Source organism: Sorex araneus, chromosome 3 (assembly GCF_027595985.1).
Source record: "Sorex araneus isolate mSorAra2 chromosome 3, mSorAra2.pri, whole genome shotgun sequence".
Classification (NCBI taxonomy): domain Eukaryota; kingdom Metazoa; phylum Chordata; class Mammalia; order Eulipotyphla; family Soricidae; genus Sorex; species Sorex araneus.
Window position 1 is genome coordinate 38,368,170 of NC_073304.1, and position 19,379 is coordinate 38,387,548.

The following is a 19,379-nucleotide window of genomic DNA, read 5'->3' on the forward strand; positions in this document are numbered from 1 at the left end:
GTTTCTATTTTCCAAAAACTGGAGGTCTCAACAAGTTTTGGAAAACAGAAACTAACTTTCTGTTGCCTGAAGAAATACCCTAATCAAATATATCAGGTCCTTAGTTAGCTTGTAACTCCCATGTCCTGGTGGAAACTTCCACATAAACTCCACATAAACTCTTTACGCCATATGCTTCTTTATTCTTCTCAAATAACACTTATATGACCTAATGCATTATATATTAATTTATTTCTAGTTTACTTCTTCCCACTAGAGTATGAATTCATCAGAATAGATTTTAAGTTGATATGTCCCCAACATATAGGAAAATAACTGACATACAGTAAAAAATATAGTTTACTGACATAGTTTATAAATATTAAATGATTCAATATGAATTCAGCTCTTCTATATTATTTCATAAAGCACGTATACCAGCCCAAATTTTTTTTAGGAGACAATGGAATCAAAGTACACAAATTTGGCATTAAATTTAATTTGGGTTGTTTTCTGTGTGGAATAGCTGTAATTTTATATAAAATGTTCTTATTTATTTTTTTTTAATGAACTACTATTCAGCTATAAGAAATGATGAGATTGGGACAAGAATTCAGCTATAAGAAATGATGAAATTGGGACAAGAGAAATTATATAATGGGTAAGGCACTTGCCTTGCGTGTGACTGACTCTGGTTTAATCTCAGCACCACATATGGCGCCAAGCCCCAGGCAGTGATCCCGAAACTCAGAGACTGGAGTAAGCCCTATGCACTGCCCCAAAATAAAACAAACAAAACCCAAAAAATACAGAAATAATTTAAGCTATTTGAGGGGGTAGGGGAAAAAGGAGGGAAGGGAGCCACACCTGGCAATGTTCAGGGCATACTCCTGGCTCTGTGCTCAGGGATCATTCCTCAAAGGCTCAGGGGACTGTAAGAGATGCCAGGGATCAAATCCAGGCCTGCTGTGTGCAAGGCAAGCATCCTACCCACCGTACTATCTCTTCAGTCTCCAATTAAGCTTTCTGATCTAAACAAATGTGTCTTAGTAGAAGCACAGATTTTTGTTTTTAAATGAAATGAATAGATTGTGCTAAGATGGAGGTGACACATCAAAGCAATAAACTTCCATTATAAATGTAGAGGTTAACAAAATACCAGTTTCCCTGTATGTCATTATAATACAATTTTACCTTTATTTGCAAGTTCCAAGTACTAATAACAATGATTTTTACATTATTTTAAAGATGACAATCTTTTGGATACTATGTTCAGGTACACCTCCTTTTGTGCTTTCTTAAAATTCAATGAATAAAAAATTTTGTTGGGCAAAAATTATAAGCAGTACAATGTACCCCAAATTAGAAATTACTGTTCCTTAAGACCTTTTGGCCATAAACATTCAGACTTATCAATTATGTTTTTAAAGTCATATTTACAGCCCTAGCAGAATCTACCCAGCAACATCAAAGGAAGGATTTCTGACTTAAATACTGAAAATTGGAGGATGAGGGTACAGCTCAGTGGTAGAGCATATATGCCTTGTGTGACCCAGGTGTCCATCTCAGATACCACTAGAAACACAGACCCACACCCACACCCACCGCAATAACCAGATCTATGTTCATTGCAGCACTACACCACATATGGTCCCCAGAGCACTGCACCGCTGAGAGCAGCCAAAAATCAACAGGACAGGGCTAGGGATGGGATGGGATGAAATTGTGTTATTTATACACAGACGAAGGAATACTACTACTCAGATACTCAGATCTAAGAAAAGATGAAATCTTGCACTTTGCTAAACCTTGGATGGAGCTTGATAGAAGAGGTCATGTTAAGATGAACTAGGACAAAAACCAGATGACCTCACTAAATGTGCAGTATAAAGAAACAAAGAGAAAAGACAATGACCGATGAAAATAAATCTTGAAATTCTGAAAGAACGCAGTCTGCCAAGTATAATAGGTGGGAATAGATTGAGGCCTCCCCAGAGAAGGGACACTGGTAGAGGGGAGGGAGGCACTCTGGTGGTGGGACAATAATACTGCATGCCTCAAACATTAATATCAACACTACTGTAAAAATCATGATACTTTAATAAAATAAATGTAATGCTTTACACAACCTACCAGGCAGCCAAGAAAAAAGCAGATAGCACTTTACAATGTTTATCTCAGAGGCCATAGATTAAATAAAGCTCATTAGTTTTAGACACAGGCTATGTTTACCAGGCCTTTCTCCAGAACCTAATTATATTTTATTTTACATCAAACAAATGAGTAGTCAATTAGGGTCCCTAAATCATTAAAGTTCAGAAGCTGCAAAAAGGGCAAACTGCTACTATCTCATATCCTGCGAACAGAAAGAAGACTAAGCAAAAGGGAGGAAAAAAATAGTTTACATAATTAAAACATAAGAACTGATGAAGTACTATAGCATGAAGCAGTAGTATAAAATGCCCAATACCCTTGTAATATTTCTTGATAGGCTCATTATATTCTAAGAACCTGTCAAATAATATGCCCATGCACTAATCCTAAGTCATAAAGAGAAAATTATGTTCAGGATACAATCATTACTCTAAAAAATGAGAGCACTTACTTTAAAGAAAATACATTTCACTGCTTTCCTAATTATAAAAATGATAAATGCACATTGTTTAAAATTAGAAACAGAATGTAATACATTTCTTAAAAGTATCAGTCAAAGTAAACTTTTTTCAGTACGGACCACTCCTGGTGATGTTTGATCTGGTTGTACCACAGCTGGGGACCATCAGGGCTATGTCCACCTTCCTACCAGACTATCTGATTTTCTTCAAAGAAAACTTGTCACGCCACATTCTTGTTCAAAAGTCTTAAGTATTCCCCTCTACTTATCAAATTACATCTAAACTTCTGGTTCTACATTTAAGGGTGTAAAATGACATTATCCTCAACTTTATTTTTCTTATATCATTAACAATAACTTTTCAACACATCCTTTATATTCCAGGTAATGAATCCTTTGTTCCATACTGCCAATTACTTGGCTAGTTGGAACAACTAGCCCCATACCTTTATCTGTCTTAGTCCATAGAACTATTGTTGCTTTTACTTTTTTTTTTTTCCTTTTTGAGTCATATAGCGATACACAGGAGTTACTCCTGGCTCATACACTCAGGAATTGCTCCTGGCGGTGCTCAGGGGACCATATGAGATGATGGGAATCGAACCCGGGTCAGCCGCCTGTAAGGCAAACGCCCTACCCACTGTGCTATCGCTCCAGCCCCGCTTTTACTATTTTTGATCTTTGAATTTCCCCAATTACTAAAGTAACAAACATTCAAGGTATTTTGAATCTACTTTTATTTCAAATTATAGAGATTTTTGTCTAGCTTAAGAACTGCAAAAAAAGAGCTGATGAGATAGTATAATGGTTAAAGCACTTGCTTTCCATCCCACAGATACTAATTTGAATTACTGGTACCATGTATGGTCCCCTAAGTACCATCAACGGTAACTCTGCAACAGAGTCAGGAACATCCCCTAAGCACCACAGGATGGGGCCCAAAAGAAAAAAAACAAAAAAAGAAGTATAAAATATTCCTTTCTATGAACGGATAATTTCTCGTGCTCAAATTTTCAATGTTATACATAGTTTATGCCACTTCAAATAATCCTGCAATGAACACCTATGTTTTTGTGACTTTCAGCACTGTAGCACTGTGTCCTGTTGTTCATCGATTTGCTTAAGTGGGCACCAGTAACAGTCTCCATTGTGAGACTTGTTACTGTTTTTGGCATATTGAATATGCCACGGGTAGCTTGCTAGGCTCTCCAAGAGGGATGGAAGAATCAAACCCAGGTTGGCTGTCTGCAAGGCCCTATCCGCTGTGCATTCGTTCCAGTCCTTTGTGACTAAAAAGGATAAATTTCTAAAAACTAAACCGCAAAGTTAAAAGGTACATACATTTAAAATTTTTGACCGTTGATGACTCCAAATTGCTTTCTGCAAAGAAGGGGTGAATTTAAACTCCCACTTAAATCCAGAGTCTATCTCCTTACACTATCAGTGGATAGTCTTTATTCTGTTCTAATAAATTATATAAAGGTTCTAATTTACATCTTTATTAATGAAATTAATCAAATTAATGAAATATCTCTGCAAATGCTCACTGACTGCGCTTTGTGAACTGCCTGATTGAATTCTAAAAGCATTTTTCTTCTGGGTGGCAGGTCTTCATTTATGATTTATAAGATCTCCCCTAAAATGATAAGTTTTAACATTATAGTGGTGAAAATAGTTTTTTTCATCCATGAGTCTATGAGGTAGCTCTTTTTGAATAAACTATGCTATCAAAATTATCTTTCCACTTTTTATTCTTTTTGTTATTTTGGCTTTTGAACCACACCTGGCTGTGCTCGGGGCTCACTCCCGGCTGTGCACTCAGGGAACCATAATGGGTGCCAGGATTGAAACTGGGTCAGCTGTGAGTAAGGCCAGTGCCCTACTCGCTATACTGTATCTCTGACACCTCTCTCCATGCTTTTATTTGGCAGGGGGAGAGGCAAGGGGCTGGTGTTTGGAACCACAGCTGGTGGTGCTCAGGGCTTACTCCTGGCTCTGCACTTAGGAACTTTGGTGACCATATGGGATGCTGGAGATCAAACCAGAGCAGCTGCAGGAAAGCCAAGCACCCTACCCACGGTACTATCTCTCCAGCACCAATCTTTCCACTTTTTAAAAACTTTTTGGTTTTTGTCCCATACCTGGTGGTGCTCAAGAGTTACTGCTGGATGGTCAGAGGACCACATGGGATGCCAGGGATCATACACACATTGGCGACATTGGTGGGTAGTCAAGCGTCCTACCCACCATACTCTTGCTTGAGCCCTCCGCCCCTGCCATCTTTCCACTTTTTAAAAAATTATTTTTACTTTCCTCTTTTCATTCCTTTTGCAGTTGTTGTAATGACCAGGGGTTGCACACACACTTGGTTGTGGTGCTCTGCCCACAGAGCTCCAAAGATGGCACCTAATTGTCCCAAATAGCAGTCACAAGACTATACTCGGGCAAATGGATGGCACCATCAGGCGCTCTGGCCACTCTGCCATTTTTCCACTTAAAGAAACAAATATCAAGAATTTATTTGTTGTGGAACCCGCACCAGGCTGTTTCATTTGGGGCACTCTGGAAGGGGGCAGATGAGACCCCTCCCCACCCCAGGGGATCCAGCCCCAGCATCCAAAATCCTCCAGAACTCAACCACCACCATGCTCACGGCCACTCTCCATATGCTTGGGCCAATAGGCTGACTCACCCACGAGTCAACCTATTCCTGGACCATGAGACCGAAACATCTCATACCTCACACCACTTATACTCTAAGAGTAGTGCACCATGTTTGATAGGGTTTAAAGCAGAAGGCAATCAATCTTAGAGGAAAATATATTTATATATGTAAATATATATTATATATATACATTTATATATAAATGTAAACATATAGCCCGGCAATCTACCAAGAGTATCCTACCTGCACGGCAGAGCCTGGCAAGCTACCTGTGGCGTACTTGATATGCCAAAAACAGTAACAATGATGGTCCTCATTCCCCTGATCCTGAAAGAGCCCCCAATACGCCATCGGGCTACAATAGCACATGGCAGGGATGAATGGAGACATTAATGGTGCCCACTTGAACAAATCGATGAACAACAGGATGACACTGATACAGTGATACAGTGATATATATGTGTGTGTGTGTGTGTGTGTGTATATATATATATATATATGCATATATATATATATGTATGCACAAAAGGCTCAACCTTAACAACATATTATTATTCTAGTTATATTCTAATCAGGAAATGACCTTCTGATTAAAAACAAACTATGAAGGACAAGGATCTTTATTTAAGCACAAAATAACAAATTATAGTACCTTCTGAGCAACGTAAGTATTTAGAAAAGATTTTATTACACTTTCTGTTCCATTCATTAAAGCCTCTCTGACACACCTAAGTAGATTCAATAGTACATCTTGTATGTGCTACAGAGCCTGTTCTTAAAAGTTGATTTCAGAGATTGGGAAATGTTTTAGGTAACTATATTTAGGAACAAAATATAGCTAGTGAGAAAGTGGTTTTTAGTGAATTATACCTGTGAAACATTTAAGATGAGAGACATTCACTTAACTCCTTTCCTATCTTGCACTAGCTCTTCTTTTGCTCAACCACATTTTTTACATTTGCTTGTTTTTATGTTCTCTTGGGCCCCACCCAGTGGTACTTAGGGTTTATCCTGGCTCCGAGCTCAGCGATCACTTCTGGAGGCATGAGGTTCTACATGTAGCACTAGGGGTTTGGATTGGCTGCTTGCACAGCAAGTGCTTTGCCTGCTGTACTATCTCCTCATCCCAACCAACCCTCCCCTGCCTCACCCCTCTTTTTTGGTGGGGGAGTTTGTGCCACACCTGGCTAGGCTCAGGGCTTATTGCAGGCACTGTGCTCAGAGACTGCTCCTAGTAGGGCTTTGGGGGACAATGTGGGTCAGCTGGGGATCACATGTGGGTCAGCTGAGTACAAAGCAAGCACCTTGCCTGCTGTACTATCTCTCTGCCTGCCCCCCCAACCATCTTCCTTTTTTTTTTTTTTAATAATTTGTTAAAGAACTGATTTATAGAATTATTGGTAGTTGAGTTTTAGGCATATATTGCAACACCAATTGGTGTTCTCATCCTCAGTCTACCCCCACCTGCTATTTGGCAGGCACCTTACAAAGTTCGGTGGCTGTAGCTTAGATCTCACGTTTCAGTCCCCTAACCGTATCTCTAAGAAAGCAAAACAAAATCTGTTTTCAGGTTTTTATGACATAAAACAGATTATCTCTCACTTCTCAGCTGCACGTGTAGAAAGGTTGACTGGGAAAAAAAAAAAAAAAACAAAAACAAAATCTGAGTCCAGGAAAGTGACTCAAACGGTTGGAAAACACGTTTGATTCCTAGGACCACAAGGTCCTCTGAGCACCACCAGGAATAATCCCCCTTGAATACTGAGCAGATAGTAGAAGCTGACCCCCACCAATTGTGATCCTCAAACAAAACATAAAAGTGCTCATGCAGCTTTCTAAATCTACGTTTCTTTCATTTTTAGTTTGGGTGGCCCCACTCGGCTTGTGCACTGGGCTTACTCCTGGCTCAGCACTGTTAGGGGCCACTCCTGGCGGGAGTAAGGAGACCATACGGGCTGTTGAGGGTGGAATAAGTGACTTAACCGCTGTACTTTCACTCAGGCATTAAACCTAAGTATCTTTCAGACCTTGCCAAAAAATAATCTTTCATTCTAGCAAAGACTTTCGCTTTTAGTGTCCAGAGCAACAGTACAATGGGTAGGGCTTTTGCTTTGCACATGGCTGACAAGAGGTTCTATCCCCAGCGCATCATACAATCTCCAGAGCCTTCCAGGAGTGATCCGTGAGCACTAAGCATCACTGGATGTGGCTCAAAAACAAAAAAACTAACAAACCAAAAAGAGTTGTTTTAAAAAAATATATTCTAACTCTAAATATCCAAACTCAGGGTCAACAACACCAAAATCATGAGACCCCAAATTTAACAACCAAACTTAAAAAGGTGCCTGTGGAGAAGGCAGGCGGGAGGTGGGAGAAAAGAAGGAACCAGGGAACACTGGTGGAGAGAATGTGACACTGGTAGAGGGATTGGAACACTGCACGTCAAAAACCCAACTATGAATAAACTTTGTAAACCACAGTGCTTTAATAAAATAAAATTGAAAGAAAAAACAGTTCTTGGTTTCATTAAAGAAGGTAAAAATTAATAAACAAAAACATATTCAGACACCCATGTCCCAGCACCACCGCCAGGTCAGCTCATCTACCAGTCCTGCTCCAGAGATTCATAATTACACCTCAAAAGAGATCAACTAGCTGCAAAAACTTCTTGAATACACTGGCTGAGGTCACTGGCTGAGACATCCAGGGGGGCCTTGGGAGTGGGTTGGACCAAGTTCCCATCCCGCTGAAGCCCCGGCAGCTCACACTCACATCCCAACAGCTCCTGCCATGCCTTTGGCTAAACTCCACCCCCTCACGACTAAAGTACCCAGCAATGCCAAACAGCCAAAAATTTCAGGTACTTTTTTTTTTTTTTTTTTCTGAAAACTCTGGATCTCCAACCACGTTTTACCAAGTAAAGGGAAAGGAGATGTGTGCTCAAAGTAGACTAGAATCTGAACACAATGGCTACTCAATACCCCTATTGCAAACCACAACACCCAATTGGAGAGAGAGATCAAAAGGGAATACCCTGCCACAGAGGCAGAGTTGGGTGGGGGGGGGAGATGGGATTGGGGGGTGGGAGGGATACTGGGTTTATTGGTGGTGGAGAATGGGCACTGGTGGAGGGATGGGTTTGCGAACATTGTATGAGGGAAAAACAAGCTCGAAAATGTGTAAATCTGTATCTGTACCCTCATGGTGACTCACTGATTAAAGAATTAAAAAATAAAAAATAAATTATAAAAATAGAAGGGAAAGCTGGAATAAAGCAAAAGAAATGGAAAAAAAAAAAACCCTCTGGGCCTTCTTGGAGTCAGAGTGGTCTCCCCCTACATTCTTCCCACTCTTCCCAAGCTCCAGCAGCCATACCCACCATGTTCCACCACTGTCACCATGTAAATTCACGGCACAGTTAAATATTCTGGATTACCTGGAGCATGCAACTGCATTCGCCAGTACCCAGCATCTCCAAACTCTACAATACTAACATCCCAGTAGGAGCACACCAGATTGGATGGGAATGTAACGTAACAGACAACTAAGCTCAACCAACAAAAACATCAGCACAGAAGGCTCAACTGGCACCAACAGCTTAGTGAACCCTCAGATGAGGACTTAATATCCCCCATGGTGAGACACAACAATTTTCACAATTTTTCTTTTACCAAATTTTTTTTTTGATAATTCCATTAGCCATTTAGTGATAACAAGCAATATAAAACACATGACTTTGGGCCTGCTATGGGGGATGGCTTGAGGGGTGCGTGGGAAATAGAATGGTGGAGCGAAGGTCACAATGGTGGTGGGACTGGGGGTGGACTACTGAATGTCTGTTACAAATGTATAATAAACAACTTCGTAAACCACAGTGTTAAAGTGGGAAAAAATATATTCAAAATAATATATTCAAACTCATGTCTTCTAGATTTGGTTTAAATTGTTGTTCAGACTGGTTGGTGCATTATGAATGTATAATAAATGTATGTATCTGGATACTTAGACAAATGCACAATTGTTCAATCAACACTCCACATGCCCCAAACTTCTCTCTGGCCTTCTGCAGAAGCACCACCCTCCACTTCTGTTTCTATGCAACCAATGTTCTATTTTCTGTCCCTCTAGATCTGCCTTTTCTAGAACTAGTCATAAATGATACCATACAGACCTTTGATACCTCACTTCCTTCACTTGGCATACAGGTTCCCAAGCTTCCTTGGCCTACCAGATCCTTACCAGGGGAAATAAAATTACTCTGTACCCCTCCCCACCTTTCCTTGGCAATCTATCTTCTTTAAATAATCAGAAAGAGCACTACCTCTTTATGCCCCCTCAACTCCCACTCCCCCATCCCCCCACCGCCATTGTACCCGAGACTACTACTGGTCTCCCTTGATCATTGTAGTACCCTTGGGGACGGTACAGCCTACTTTGGGAACATTGACAAAGCACAATGCACGCGAGGTTCATCCATGTTTCATGTTATTACATGCTGTCTGTAGTTTCTGTGCGGCAGTAGTGTTCCACCATATGGTTAGATCTACCACAGCTTATTCATTCAAAGACCAACAGAAGTAACCTATGCTGTCTGCAATTTTTCAACAATTATGAGTAAAAATGCTATAAACACTTAATACCTATTTATGTTTAAATATTAGTTTTCATCTCTGGGTAAACACCAAAAAGTAAGCTATACGAGTTGCAAGGAGTCTTATTATTTATTTATATTTTTTGGTTTGGGGGTCAGATTCAGTGTTGTCCAGGGCTTACTCCTGGCTCTTTGCTCAGAGATCACTCCTGATGGGCTCAGATAATCCTATGGGGTGCTGGGTATCAAATCCGGTTGGTTCTTTGTAAGGTAAGTGCCCTGCCCATTGTGCTATTGCCCAGCCTGAGTTTTTACAAAATGACTGCATCATTCTGGAGTCCCTAATTTATGAAGGTTTTAATCTGCTTCCTCACCAACATTTGCTATTGGTAGTTTCTTCAATGCGCACGTGTGTGTGTGTGTGTGTGTGTGTGTGTGTGTGTGTGTGTATGTGTGTGTGCGAGCGCATGCATGAGTGCATGTGTGTATTTAGCCACTCTGAAAGGGAACTGGGATTATGGAACTGTATTTAATCTATATGACAACACGACAACTTGGGGCTAGCAAATAACAATTTTGGGTCCTTTCATTCATTAACCCATTTATTGAATCTCCTCTGACTTTTTTCATTCTTGTTTTATAGTTTTCAGCATATAGATCTTACACATATTTTGTTGCCTATTAAAAAAACTTGCATTTTTGGTACTGATACATTTTAAAAAATAAAATCACTATTATCCATTATTAGTACAGAGAAAAACTAACCTGTACATTGTACATTGCTAAATTTAGAAATTCTGGTAGATGGTATCAGGGTGAAATTTTTGAGACTTTCTGTGTAAAAAATAGAATTTCATTTACAAACAGTGTTGTTTCTTCCTTTCAAATCTAAATATCTATTATTTCCTTTTCCTGCTTTACTACACTGGCAAGGCCTTCCCAACTTATAATTGCAGGTATCCTTGCTTGATCCCAACTGCAGTGGGAAAGCACGTCACCACTGTTTGATGCTACCTATACTTTTCATATAATTCAATTCTAAAATTGAGCAAGTTCCCTTCTAATCCTAATTTTTTTAGTTTTGTCATGAGCAGATGTTGGATTTTGTCAAATATTTTAGATGAATACATTAAGATGATTATATAACTTTTCTCCTTTATTGTTAATAATTTAACATTTCATCATATTATTTCATAGGCTTAATATTATTCCTTTATTTGTTAGAATTCCCAGTGAAGGACTGAAGTGATAGTACAGCAGGAAGAGTGTTTGCCTTGCACATGACTAACCTGGGTTGGAATCAACATCCCATATGGTTCCCAAGCACTGCCAGGAGTAATTCCTGAGCAGAGAGCCAGGAATAATCCATGAGCATCACCAGGTCTGACCCAAAAACCAACCAAAGAACCCCCCAAGAATTCCCAGTGAAGTATTCTGGGAATTTAGTTTTTTCACCCCCTCTCCATACCTTCCCAGACACTTCCCTTTGTTGCTGCTAATGTGAGGACCAACAATTGGAACCCCTTGGCTGTGGTTCTCACACACTCAATCAGGGTGCTTACAAAGAGTCATGCACTTTAGTAATTGCAGCTGCAGGGCTTGCAGGTAGCTGGCTTATGCACCAGAGATCTCACCGCAGTACCACCAAGGGTCCCAGACAGCAAAGCCATTGAAACCATGCTCCAATATGTGGACAGCATCAGGGATCAAAGTCAGAGCCAGGGGCTAGGGCAATAGCACAGCAGTTAGGGCACTTGCTTTGCACGAGGCCGACCCGGGTTCGATTCCCAGTATCCCATATGGTCGCCAAAGCACCGCCAGGAGTAATTCCTGAGTGCATGAGCCAGGAGTAACCCCAGCGCATTGCCGGGTGTGACTCAAAAAGGGAAGAAAAAAAAAAAGTCAGAGCCAGATACTGGAAAGCAGGTATCGTCTGCTACTGGGCCACCCTCCCGGCCCTGAATTTATTCCCTTTAGTATTCATAAAGCCACCCAGACGGGGAAAAGGGTAGGGGGAGGCGGGGAGGAAGAGACACTGCGGGTATGTCAGGCACTGCTGGTAAGCCTGTGCCTTACCAGCAAAAGGCTATAAACTCAATCCCCTGCGCCGCCACCACACACACACACACACACACGCACGCACGCACGCACGCACGCACGCACGCACGCACGCACGCACGCACGCACGCACGCACGCACGCACGCACGCGCGCGCGCTGAGAATGGTCTCAGGCCGCTCTTCTGTTGAAGCCTGGCAGTGGCTGTCTATGATGTCTGGTACTGTGATCAATTTCTGGACAGAGGGCAGCCAGATGTGTGTGAAAACAATACAGGGATACCGCCCTCAGCAAGCACCACTAAAAAGATATGAGAGCACCCTTGGCCAGGAAGTAAACCCGCTGGTAAGCATGCACCCAAGCATCACAACTAAAGGAGAACAGCCCTTCCAGCTGGAAGCCAAGGCCAACTGTGTGAACACTGACGCCTGTTGTGCAACCCCCTGGCAAGCACCCCAGTTAGATGTAAGTTGATTCCCAGTTACTACATCAGCAGTGAAGGAAAGCAAAAGTAAACAAAACACATAGCTACTAAGATTTTCAGTTATCTTCTTATATTGGTGTTGGGGATTTGTGGATAAATGTTGGATATTTTATCTAACGTCCCTAACTCAACAGCATTAAATTTTTTTGACTATTTCTAATTGTTCTCTTAATTTCTTTCAGGTCTATAACGGTGTCCTTTATCTTACTGAACTTTTGTTCCAATTTTTTTTCCAGCAAAGCTTCTTGAAAATATATGTGTTAGCCATAAAACCCATTTCCAAATTATGGGAATTTTGTAGTCTTTCGATTTTGGCCTTTCTCTTTAATTCTTCTTCTTTTTGGTTTGGGGGCTACACCTATTGGTGCTCAGGATTTAGTCCCTCCACTCAGTGATCACTCTTGGTAAGCTCAGAGACCATATGTGGTGCCAGGGATTGAACCCAGGTCGCATGCAAGTAAGGCAGACACCTTAACTGCTGTACTATCTTTCTGGCCCCATGTGTCCTTTCTGAAAGCATACCATCATACTTCACTTACTGACTAGCCTTTACAGCTAATAATAATAATGTAGTAAATAATAAGTAAATAGTAAGTATACTAATACTATATGCTACCAGGAAACAAAAGAAGGCTTGGTCTAGTAACACATAAACATATACTACTGTTTTTAAAAATTAATGTAACAGTTTATATTTTTATCTAGAGCCTAGATTAACAAACTATGTCCCTAGGCCAATATGTTTCACTACCTTATTTATAAATACTATTTTATTTGAATGTGCTTATTTATTTAAATGGCATGGTTGAGCAGGTGTAAAAAAAATGCTTTATAAAGCCTAAAATACTATCTGGTTCTTTAAAATAACAGTCTGCTGCTGAAAAGCTAATTAAAAAAAAATCAAGAATAAATGCTAGGGCATGAGGGACAAAGAAATGGTACAGCAGGTAGGGCACTTTCTTACATGTAGCTGACCCATGTTCAATCCCTAGGACCCCATATGGTCCACCAAGCCCTCCAAGGCGTGATCCTGGGTGTGGAACCAAGAGTAAGTCCTAAGCACCCTAAAGTATGGACCAAAAGCAAACAAATTAAAAAAGATGATGCTGGAAAGCTAGGGAGATAGCTCAAAGGAGTGGGCATATACAAAACCCTGCATTTAATACCTGACATCACACGTCCCCCTAAGCACTGGTCTGGTGGTGCCAGTGGCCCCAAACACCACTTTATCTCTGAACATCAAGCACCACCATGCCAGTATCACCAGAAGTGACGCTGAGACCCCCAAGTGATGCTTGGGAACACCATCAAAAACATACCGACCACAGAATTTTAGCAAATCTTTACTGTGGCAAGTATTAAAATGGTCTAGATTTTCTTCTTTAACCTATTCACAGAGCAAATTATACTCACTAATTCTAGTTGCACCATCCTTGCATCCTGGAATAAATGCATTCAGCAAAGTTATTTCATGCCCAAGACTTCTTGATGTATATAACTTAGAAGTTTTTTCAATAATACTTAATGATTGATCTAATAATTCCCTTTACAATATCTGCTACATTATAAAAGAACTTGAAATTCTCATTTTAACATTATTTATTACCTTTAACACATGTATTATTACCTTTTCTGAATTCTCCTCTGCATTCAAGAAATTATTAAGGTATGTAATTATATCTGTAATATATTAAAGGTAATAAACTTCAATTCCCCATCCACTGCCTCAATTTGGGAAAAGATATGTGAAAGATTATAAAATATACTCATATACTGCTGAAGTAGTTAGGAATCTGTTTTATATTAGGTATTAATTATTTACTAGCTTTTCTGCTACTCATTTTTTCTTAAGAATGCTAATCAGATTCTGACTTCACCTAGGAAAATTTATAGAGTTATTTTAAAATATGGGACTACAGAACACATCCATTTCTTTTAAGAACCAAATGCCAAATATTTTTGATACACCACTTAAAAAGAAAAGTAGGCATGGTTTAATTAGTGCAGTTAAGAAATATATGGTTTATGGAATATATTACTTATCATCCATTATTTCATGTAGGCCTTATTTTATTTCAAAAAAATTAATGAAATTTGCTTAAATAATTCTCAACTAAATAATTCATTTAGCTCTATCACTTCTAAATAAGTTATTTATATATTCCTAAATTCAATCATCTATGAATGTCTGTGAATCGGGTGAATAAATCTGATCAAGATTGCTGGGATTCCTTTCAGCTGGAACCCAAGATGTAGATTAACATAATTCTTTAATACTAACTCTCAAAAGGCTCTCAATCAGTCCAGTATCAATCTTTTTAATAAAGAAAAATGATGTGGAGAGTTGTAAATAACACCTACTTTTTTTAAAATTGAATTTTAAATGTAAAGGAGGGGTGGGGAGGGTGAAGGGGGTGGCTGGAGAGATAGTACAGTGGGCAGGGATCTTGTCTTAAGACAGTCAATTCAAGTTCAAACCCATATAATCCCAAGTCTGCCAGAAGTGATGACTCAGTGCAGAGCCAAGAGTTAAGCGCTGGGCCAAGAGACAGCCCAGTGCAGAAAAAAAATAAACAAAATACAATAAAATGTTACCTCGGGAAGATATTTTCCTTTTTGCTGATGGCAATGTTTCTTTGTTTCTTTTTTTCCTAGTTGCTTTTTGTCCTTGGCCAGATGCAGAATCAGAGTCAGAAGAGTCAAGTTTAACTTGCCTATGTCTTCTGGACTTGGATGCCTGAGGAGCAAAAATTCAATTAATCCCACAAATCACACAATGAATTCAAGTGATAGATGATTTAGTGAAAAACAAAACAGTCAAGGTGAGGAAAGATAGAAATACATATCATAAATTACTCTCCCGCAACACTGGCTTGCTTAATACTTGTTTTTAATCTTTGAAACATGAAAAGTTCCCTGCAGTGACATCACCATCTAGCTAAGAGGCTCAATATGTACTTGGTGGGTCTGAAACTTACATAATGTCACAATATGATATCTTTAAAACTAAAAAGAATCATTGTATTTTGTTAGGTTAAAATGCAACTCTCACTAAATTTTTGAGACGGGGATATAAAGCATAAGTGCTATATTTACTGTCTAATAACCTAGTTTCCCTTTCTTCGAGTAATATTTGATTCTCCTATGTACCACTATGTGTTTCTAGTAAAACTACTTCATACCAAGCACTAGGTAGGTCATGGGGCCCCGGTCTGATCAAAATGAGTTTCAGAGGCCAGAGAGATAGTACAGCAGTAAGGTGCCTGCCTTGCACACGGCTGACCTGAGTTTCATCCCCAGCATCCCTTATGGTTTTCCCTGAGCATCGCCAGGAGTGAGTCCTGAGTACAGAGCCATGCCTAAGCACTGAATACCTCTGGGTGTGGCCAAAAAACAAAAATAAACAACAAAAACAGTTTGCTCAGCATGAGCTTTACAACATAGCTAAGATAACTCAATTTTAGGATTTGGTTTACCTATTTCAAAGAAAAAAATTCTCTTTTTATTGAACTTAAAACTGGGAATATGCAAGGCTAGAGTTGTCAGAAATAAGCACTTTGAAGACAGTTAAGAGTAACTGTAGGTAAGAAATGAAGGGACAGACCAAGGATGTTTTAGTTCTATCAGCCAATGAGACCTTTTATTTGCTTAAGCATTATCCTGACTATTAGGAGTTTTCAGTTAGTGTCATATAGGCAGTTTAAGTATAAACAGGCCACCATGCAGTCTATGTTAATGGTAGCTCAAAGGGAAAAAAAAATACCCAAAAAACTATAATTATGCAATGATATAGTCTTAAAGCAATTTAGTGAATTTAGTGAATAATTTGGTTGCTCATTTACTTCGAAAACGTATTTCATACTTGAAACATTGTATGACTGAAATCCAATCATGAACAACTTTAACTGTACATCTCACAGTGATTTAATATTTTCTTAAAAGGATTTCATAATGTCTTAAGATATATCTTAAACATCAATTAGTGCTATATAGCAGGTTAGAAAAAAATCTGGATAATTTATTGTCCATTATGCTTCTATACAATAGTCTATGTTTAATGAAGTGTGGTAGAGCCAATATGTAAAACTTAGAGAATACACAGTCCAAAAAATTTGTTCTTTTTTATTTCTACAAGCAGAAAGAGGAATTTCCCACAGAATAAAGACATTCTTCTTGCAAGTAGGAGAGCAAGAGAATGAAGCCAGAAGAAATAATGGCCTTGAAAGTTTCGATAAAGCAAGTTGATCCCAGCACACCAAGAACTAGAGTCATTAATTACTAGTCGAAACGGAAATGGAATCGAGACAGAGAAAACAGCACAACCAGCAAAGCACAAGCCTCGCAGGTGTGAGGCCCTGCGTTTGATCCCAGCATCATCTGGCCCCCTAAGCACCACCAGCGTGACGGTCCCCAAGAACTGCCTCATCCTAACACCTAACTCGGGAACCAAAGAAGTAATACAAGGGCTAATGCATCTGTCTCACACGGGGAAGGCCCAGTTCAATCCTCAGCACCTCATTATGTTCACTCAAGTACCAATGTGTCAAAAAAAGGGGAAATTAAAAACAACCCACCACCTAACTGGGTTGAACAACCTCACTGAAGAATGCAGCCCCACTATCCTCTTAACACCATGGGTGTAGTCCCTATTAAGGGGGGGCGTGGGGGGGAAAGAAAAAAAGAAATGGGACTAAAACAATGTCTAGAGATGCTAAAAATCTACTGGGAGATAATAGGTTCCTAGTCTTTAAGTTAAACACCTGACCTACTCCTGTGTAGGATAACATAGCCTCAGGTAGTTTAGGTTTATTGGGTTACTCCCGTTACAGTGCTCCCATTCCTCTTTGTTTATTTGTAGCTTTTTTCTTAGTGTTCTGTTGACTTGTAAATATTGTTTTTCTCTTCTCCTTTAATCCTTTGCATAGTTTATTCAGAGCCATGTCCTTTTTGTATGGACACAGGAAGACTTAGCAAATGCTATGCTTTTGTAACCTTATGTCATTTGACTCTAAGTGATATTTTCCTCCTGGGCATCTGTTCTCTCAACCTAAGCCTCAGCTGCCCTTACTTCCTAGAACTCCGAAAAGCAGGGTCCCAAGGAGGGATGAGACGGACCCAGGGCAAGCAGTGAGTTGTGTGCTACCCTGGCATCGAGATGGGCCTGGCCAAAGTGCCTAATGCTTAACTATAAGTTAAAAGCTTGATTATGGACAAATGTTGTCATGATCCAAACAGTGATAACTAGATTTGGACCCTGCTAGGGTCAGGAATGATTAATCTGGACTAAGTGCTATAGTCTGAGCCTGTGGCAAGATGTTGCCAGGAGAGCTGCCTTGCAAGCCTCAATGTATCTGTTGCTATGTCCATACAAAAATAACTAGGATTAAGATGTTAATAAGTGTTTGGACTAAGGAAAGGAGAAAAAAGTCAAGTTACAAATTACCTGAGGTGAAAGAAATGACTTACCTGAACAACAACTGAAAAAGCTTTTGATTTTATTTTTGCTAATGTTTCTGCCCTTTCGCATTTCTAGAAGAAAAAAAATTTAAGAACTTAAAACATATAAACACTAAGTGAAATTATAAATAGCCAATTATTAACTGAAATAAGGTTTGATTTAGAGGTAAAGGACATTAATATTTAATAGACACCTGTTGAGTCAATACACTTACCATGTTCTCATAGCAGGTAGCATGATACCAGCCCTGCAGCCACTAATTATTTTCATTTAGAACTTAAGTAGAACAAGGACCAGAGACATAGTAAAGAGTGTAAGGTACTGACTTTGCACACGCTCACCTGGTTTGCTCATCAGCACCACATATGATCCCCGGAGCAATGTCAGCAGTGAGCGTTAGCCAAGAATAAACCCTGAGCACAGCTGAGTGTGGCCCAGATAAATCCTGCACATCCTAACTTTTAAATAAGATAATGGAAAGTCTTGGTGCAGTTCTCATTTGCCTATGCCCCATGTGACTCGTCTCATACATTAAAACAGATGAAAACTCTAAAGGCAGGATGCAGTAAATAAAAGCTTGAGCTCCACAATGGTCTACAAGTGAGAAAAGATACCTACAAAAGCATTATGCTACTCTTACAGGACTTACAACTTTCACTGATTATCAACCTTCCCTCTCTCTGCTGAAAACTGCCAATGTCCTCATTCATAATCTGGGCCTGATGTGGTCTTTCACAAGCTGCAGTAAAGAACAGACTAATGCTTCACAGAACACAAGTATCAGAATCAAGTTCAGAATTTCATGAGCTATTACTTATAACAATATCCAAGAGCCATACCGCTCAGTACACAGAACCACTGACACACATAAAATGAAAAGAAACTACACAATCACTCTGTACGCAATCACAGAATATATTTTTCTGACCTCTGACTCACGTGAACTTCCTTCCCTCTTTTCTTCTCCATCTTTAACTTTTAATTTTAAGGGTGGATTCTGAAAGAGCAAGGAAAGTTGAATATACATTTGCAGTTCAAAATAAAAATTCATCGCAAATCAATTTCAGGACATAGAGAATTTACTTTTAAATAAATTAAAAAAAAAAAAAACATTTCAAGCTTCTGTAGCACATCATTCACCACCTGACATTAAGATAACAGGTTTCAGGGGTTAGAGTGATAATACAGTGGGTAGGCCATTTGCCTTGCAAACAGCTGACTCGACATATCATGGGCACCCCAGGAGAAATCACGGTAACATACAAAAAGATCTCAGACTTCAGAGTATTTGCCTTGCACACAGCTGACCTTGGTTGTAATCCCCAGTTCTAATTCCCAGCACCACATATGGTTCCCAAGCACTGCCAGGATTGATCCCTGAGCACCACCAGGTATGCCACCCATCAAAAAAAAAAAAAAAGGTTTACATTAAATGTTTACAACATTAAAATACACACAGCAGGGCTAAAGAGATGGTAGAGGAGTAAGGCGCTTGTCTTCCATGCAGCCAACCTCCGAATGACCCCCAACA

The 19,379-nt window shown here is 39.6% G+C and overlaps 1 protein-coding gene across 2 annotated transcripts in view; it reads right to left on the minus strand.

Moving 5' to 3' along the window:
- Window positions 1–19,379, minus strand: part of SNAPC1 (small nuclear RNA activating complex polypeptide 1) — a 38,685-nt gene that overhangs the window by 9,205 nt on the left and 10,101 nt on the right. For both annotated transcript variants that reach the window (XM_012933619.2, XM_055132919.1), the window contains exons 6-8: window positions 18,777–18,845; window positions 17,857–17,919; window positions 14,986–15,127 (exon numbers count right to left, since the gene is read on the minus strand). In XM_012933619.2, coding sequence (XP_012789073.2) covers window positions 14,986–15,127; window positions 17,857–17,919; window positions 18,777–18,845 — 274 coding nt within the window. The remainder of the gene's footprint in view (window positions 1–14,985; window positions 15,128–17,856; window positions 17,920–18,776; window positions 18,846–19,379) is intronic.